We start from the raw sequence: 6,180 nt of genomic DNA, 5'->3' as shown, positions 1-6,180 counted from the left end.
GTGATCTGCAGTTTGAGGGCTGTGGAGGAAAGGGAGGTTCTTGACATGCCACCCATGTTTAACAGTTGGACTTGATGATCTTAAAGATCTTTCCCAACCCAGTTGTTTCTATGTTAGAAGCACTTTTGTTCATGGTTTGTTTCCCCACACAGCTTGGCACTGGCCAACAACAGCACCCTGACAATTGGCACCATTGATGAGATCCAGAAGCTGCACATCCGCACGGTTCCCCTCTATGAATCACCCAGGTGAGCTGGGGCACGAGCCTGGCTTGAAGGTCCATGCTCTGCTGCGTGGGACAAGCTTGGGGGAACCCTTCATGGTCACTGTTCTTGTTGTGGGCTTGTGCTGAGAGCAGTCTGGGCAAGCAAACAGCTGTCTCCTGTCTCCAGAGCCTCTCTGCTCCCCTTGGAGTGGCCTCCACTCCTTGGCCTGGCTCTCATGCAGCTCTCTTTGTTCTGCAGGAAGATCTGCTACCAGGAGGTGTCACAGTGCTTTGGGGTGCTCTCGAGTCGTATCGAGGTGCAGGATGCCAGTGGAGGCACCACTGCCCTCAGACCCAGCGCCAGCACCCAGGTGAGGGGTAGCTGCAGATCATCCTGAGCTCTGACCGTAGCTCCTCAGGCCAAGACATGGTGCAGATCATCCTTGACAAGCTTCTCTTCCGAAGCTCTGAGTGCAGGTTCTCCCTTTGGCAGCCTGGAAGGAGATGGGGTGCTAAGAGATCTCTTGGTGGTGACAAGGGCCCTCTGGCAGCCCCACCATGCTCCCTGTTCTGTCTGATCACCTTTGGGTGCTGCTCCTGCAAGCTCCTGTTTGGTCCCGAGTGGTTTCCTTCTCCCAGGGATGCAGCACAAGTGGCCTTCAAGGCAGTAGCACTGGTGGAAGCCACCACACTGTGTAACCTCTTCTATGGATGCTGTTGCTCAGCTCACCTCCTGGTGCAGGGAGTGTGTCCCTTTACCTAGGCCCAGGGAGCTCCTTGTGTCACCTTCTGGTCCCTGGTTGCCTCAGCCCATGTGGAGCAACGTGAGGACATGGTGAGTAGCACAAGGCTGTGACTGGTTCTGTGTGTCCTAGGCCCTCTCCAGCAGTGTGAGCACCAGCAAGCTGTTCTCCAGCAGCACAGCACCACATGAGACATCCTTTGGAGAGGAGGTGGAGGTGCACAACCTGCTCATCATAGATCAGCACACCTTTGAAGCATGCAGTCCCAAATGTTGCCTGTCCCAGAGTGCAGTTTGCTCCTCTAGGAGAAGCCCATCAGTGTGTGGCTGAATCTGGGGGTGTGAAGATCCATGATCTTGCATGTTCCTTCAGTCAAAACATGTTTCGTGGAGGAATATCAGCCACAGGGTTTAAGAGATAGTGGGTTTTGATGGCACAAGGAGGTGGTGGGGAACAGGAGATGGGATCTACTTTGGACATGGCTTAAGTTTTCAGCTGCTCCACCTGGAGGTGCTGCCTGCCAGGAGCTGGGGGGACTGAGTTGTCTTCTGCCTTTCCCTCTTTGCACAGTGCTTCATGCTCACCAGTTCCTCCAGAACGAGTATGCCCTCAGCCTGGTCTCCTGCAAGCTTGGCAAGGACCCCAACACCTACTTCATCGTGGGCACTGCCATGGTGTACCCTGAGGAGGCAGAGCCCAAGCAGGGCCGCATCGTGGTCTTCCACTACTCTGATGGTAAGAGCAAGGTCTTCTCCTGTGGCCAAGTCCAGCTGCTTGAGATGAGAGCAGAGATGAGCTCCTTGGACCTCAAAGGTCTCATGTCCCAGCAGCAGGTAGAGTTCTACTGGAGGGTTCTGCTGCCAGCTGCCCACAGGCAGGGTCTGTAGGTGCTGTCACTGCTGCAGGTTATCACAGCAGGTTCCCTTTGCTCCCATCTTCTAGAGAAGCCCAGGAATCCTTTACCAGGATTCTGGGATTCCCTTTCTGTGTATCTGCCCCTGCTTTTGACTTGCCCACAGATCCTCAGAGGTTGTTTCTGGGAGGAACAATGTTTAGAGCAGCTCATGTGAATCCCCTTTCCTTGCCACCCTTCGGAATGCAGGGCAAATAACCAGGAAGGGCATGGGTTTATTCCAGGGAAGCTGCAGAGCCTGGCTGAGAAGGAGGTCAAGGGAGCTGTGTATTCCATGGTGGAATTCAATGGGAAGCTCTTAGCCAGCATCAACAGCACGGTAAGGCTCTTGCAAGACCCTGACTTGTTTTGGGAGCATGTTTGGATGTCAGCCAGCTCCTGATCCCTATGGAGGAGCTTCTCCTGCCTGGCGGGGGTGTCCCTGCTGGCTCAGAGCCACGTCCCTGCCTTCAGGTGCGCCTGTACGAGTGGACAGCAGAGAAGGAGCTGCGCACGGAGTGCAACCACTACAACAACATCATGGCTCTCTACCTGAAGACCAAAGGGGACTTCATCCTGGTGGGAGATCTGATGAGGTCTGTGCTGCTCCTCGCGTACAAGCCCATGGAAGGGAACTTTGAGGAGGTATGTATGAAGGAAGCTGGCTCAGCCCATCTTGCAACCCTTTGAAGGCAAAGGTCATGGAGACCTCAGAGCAGCTTCCAGTGGCTGAAGGGGGCTACAAGGATGCTGGAGAGGGACCTTCATCAGGGACTGGAGTGACAGGACAAGGGGTGATGGGTTCAAACTGAAACAGGGGAAGTTCAGGTTAGATACAAGGCAGAAGCTCTTCCCTGTGAGGGTGCTGAGGCGCTGGCACAGGGTGCCCAGAGAAGCTGTGGCTGCCCCATCCCTGGCAGTGTTCAAGGCCAGGTTGGACACAGGGGCTTGGAGCAACCTGCTCTAGTGGAAGGTGTCCCTGCCCGTGGCAGGGGTTGGAGCTGGAGGAGCTTTAATGTCCCTTCCAACACAAACCATGCCATGATCTAGGGCTATGCAATGAGAGCAGCATCCCTCAGACATGCTTTCACATGAATCCCTGTGGTTTCTGGAGAGATGGATCTTTGGACTTCCAGGGAACTGGGCAGTGCACCAGCAGCCTTGGGAAGAGCATGCTCTGGGTACATGCTTGCTGCCTGCCAGGGTGGGCAGCTGCCATCTGGAGTGCCTGTTGTCCAGTTGGAGCAGCTCGGTGTTTCTGTAGCTGCATCTCTGTCAGTGGGGGATGGAGCAGGCTCTTAGAGAGGCTTTGGGCTCTCTGGGTTTGCCATGGCAATGCTGTGGCACCATCTGAGCACCACATGGGCCATCTCCAGAAGGCACTTGGTGCCTTTCCCACTCCAGCAGAGAGGTCCAGCCTGCATCCTGGCTCTGAATGGTGGTGCTGGCTGAAACGAAGATGCTGGATGACAGGAAGGACCATCTGGGCTCACTGTGTCTCCTCTTCCAGATTGCCCGGGACTTCAATCCAAACTGGATGAGTGCTGTGGAGATCCTGGATGATGACAACTTCTTGGGAGCAGAGAATGCTTTCAACTTGTTTGTGTGCCAGAAGGACAGGTGAGCTGAAGGAAGAGGGTGATAGGACCTTCTGGTCTCCTCCACATCACGGCTAGAGGCAGGAGGAGCGTGTCCATCTCTGAGGAGTGAGGTGGGAGCAGGGGAGGATTTCATGTCACCCCAGCACAGACTAACAGGGTGCTTTGGCTTTCAGTGCGGCCACAACTGATGAGGAACGTCAGCACCTGCAGGAGGTGGGGTTGTCCCACCTGGGAGAGTTTGTCAATGTCTTCTGCCACGGATCTCTGGTCATGCAGAACCTGGGTGAGACCTCCACACCAACCCAGGGCTCGGTTCTCTTCGGCACAGTCAATGGCATGATTGGTAAGGGTCAAGGAGTCCCCTCCTGAGTGGAGAGCAGCAGGTCCCTTTGAACCTGGGCTGGGTTCCCTCACGTCTCCATTCTTCTCCATTCCCCACTCATAATCCCTCCAGAAAGCTGCTTTTCTCCCTGGATTGCTTCCAGAAGAGGAAAGTCCTCTGGGTCTCCTTGAAAACTTCCTTATCGCCCCTCTCCCAGCACAATTCCAGTCCCTGCAGCCTGCTGGGATGAGCCCTGAGCTTTCACCTCTGCTTTGCCCTGTGCAGGACTGGTGACCTCGCTGTCAGAGAGCTGGTACAACCTCCTCTTGGACATGCAGAACAGGCTGAATAAAGTCATCAAGAGCGTGGGCAAGATTGAGCATTCCTTATATCCTTCCACCATTCCCTCTGGAGCCTGTGGGGTGTTGCAGAGATTTCTCCCTGGTGGGATGCTCTGGTGGGGGAATGGGCATCAGCTGGAGAGGATGGAAGTGTGTTCACTAGGGCTTTGTGCTCACAGAGGAGGTGCTTGGGGGAGGGATGGGTCTATCTTGTGGGGTTTGAGGATGAATCTGGCTTTGTGGTGGCCCTGTGATCCTCCTGACGTGGCACTGCCAGTCTGGAGCATCTGCTGTGCTCACCACCAGGGTTGGGCTTGTTCCATATGGATTTGGCTCCTTGACTGTGGTACCTGGAGATCATTTCACACCGAGCGCAAGACAGAACCAGCCACTGGGTTCATTGACGGTGACCTGATTGAAAGCTTCCTGGACATCAGCAGGCCCAAGATGCAGGAGGTGGTGGCAAACTTGCAGGTGAGAGGGGTGATGTGGGCTTGGATCCTTCACAACCCCGTCCAGGAATCCAGGCTGTGCTAAATGAGGAGATCCCAACTGCTGCCTTCCCACAAGGCAACGAGCTGGGAATGTTCTTGAGCTCTTCCTGCTCTCTCCAAGCCCTGACACCTTCTCCTCTCCTTGCAGATTGATGATGGCAGTGGCATGAAGAGAGAGGCCACCGTAGACGACCTGATAAAGATCGTGGAGGAGCTGACCCGGATCCATTAGCAGGATTCGGGCTCATTCCCAACCACCTTCCTCCACGGAGAGCAAAGGAATCTTCCCCCCCTGCACCAAACACCAGCCGTGGTGGCCCAAGGGGACATGGGGGAAGGAGGCTCTGGAGGGGAACCAGCTTGTTTGGGGGGTGTTCCTCAGGCACCACGTCATCTCCTGCTTGGATTTAGGAATCCTGTGAACTCTGCTGACCCTGAACTGGTCGCTCTGGTTGGGCTGATGTGGTGCCCTTGCCTGGATTCACTCTTCACTCTTGTCTTTAGTATCTTCTTTCCTTCTTTCAGTTTTTGCTTTGGATTCTTACGGATTCATTGGGATTTCTTTGGAAGAGGAAGCGAAGCTGCCTCGGGGGCGAGGGCTGGAGGAGGCATCTGGGGTGGGTGAGACATGGAGCAGGAGGAGGAGGATTCCTCTCCATCCAAGTGCTGAAGCCGAGCAGGACGCTCCTCTCTCCACAGGATCTGTGGCTGACTCAGGGAGGGAAGTTCTGGGAAGCTCTGGGAAGCTCAAGCAGTTGGTGGTTTCTGAGTTTTACCAAATAAAGTAGTCCAAGAGGAAAGGTCTGGCTCCTGGCACCCGGCTCCTCATCCTCCCTGCAGGGGTGGCACCCGCTGTGTGGAGCCGGAGGGATTCCCCATTCCCCCTCCAGGGCATTGTTCCCTACATTGAGGCGTTATTCCATGCATTCCTGTCCTTGGAGCGGCACTTGGAAGCTTTTGGACCGTGGAAGCACCCATCCTGGCAGCAGCCACCAGTAGTGGAGTGGATGGGAATCGGAGCTCCTTCTCCAACAGCCTTTTCCTTGTGTTCAGCCCACATCCCTGTGGATCTGGGGGATCAGGATGTGATTTCAGCGCCTCATCCTCTATCGTCCCACTCTGGCTGCTCATTGCCTGTGTTCTTGCTCCTCATGACCCTGAGCTGAGCCTGACTGATGGAGACTCATCCTCTGCTCCACCACCTTCATCCCATGGGGAAGAAGGGGGCCAGACCCAGTTTTGCTGCTCCTGCCCTCCTCTTCCTCGCAGAGGGAACTCTTCATTAGGGACGGAATGTAGGGGTAGGACAAGGGGAGATGGGCTCAAACTGAAACGGGAAGTTCAGGTTGGAGATAAGGAAGTGGAAGGTGTCCCTGCTCGTGGCAGGGGTTGGAACTGGAGGAGCTTTAAGCTCCCTTCCCACACAAACCATTCCATGAGTGATTCCTCAGGTGCTATCCTGCACCCCCTATTTCTCTGTGGCCACTGGATCCCACCCGCTGTGTGATCCTCATCCAAAACCCTGCACGTCAAGATCCCCGTATCCCATCCTGGGCAGGTTTTCCCTAAGTCCCTTCCTCCA

The 6,180-nt window shown here is 55.2% G+C and overlaps 1 protein-coding gene across 1 annotated transcript; it reads left to right on the top strand.

Moving 5' to 3' along the window:
* Nucleotides 1-152: 152 nt before the first annotated feature.
* On the top strand, nt 153-4,923 carry LOC104402615 (DNA damage-binding protein 1-like; the record flags this gene model as incomplete). Its single annotated transcript, XM_010010529.1, has 11 exons — nt 153-248; nt 465-576; nt 1,081-1,210; nt 1,519-1,683; nt 2,086-2,180; nt 2,315-2,485; nt 3,351-3,460; nt 3,615-3,784; nt 4,049-4,151; nt 4,455-4,578; nt 4,747-4,923. Coding segments are annotated over 11 exons (1,360 nt in total), but the record flags the coding sequence as incomplete, so codon positions are not given.
* Nucleotides 4,924-6,180: the final 1,257 nt, after the last annotated feature.

Source organism: Nestor notabilis, unplaced genomic scaffold (assembly GCF_000696875.1).
Source record: "Nestor notabilis isolate BGI_N333 unplaced genomic scaffold, ASM69687v1 scaffold26862, whole genome shotgun sequence".
NCBI lineage: Eukaryota > Metazoa > Chordata > Aves > Psittaciformes > Psittacidae > Nestor > Nestor notabilis.
Note: the sequence above shows the minus strand (reverse complement) of the source record. Positions and strands in the feature narration are given on the sequence as shown.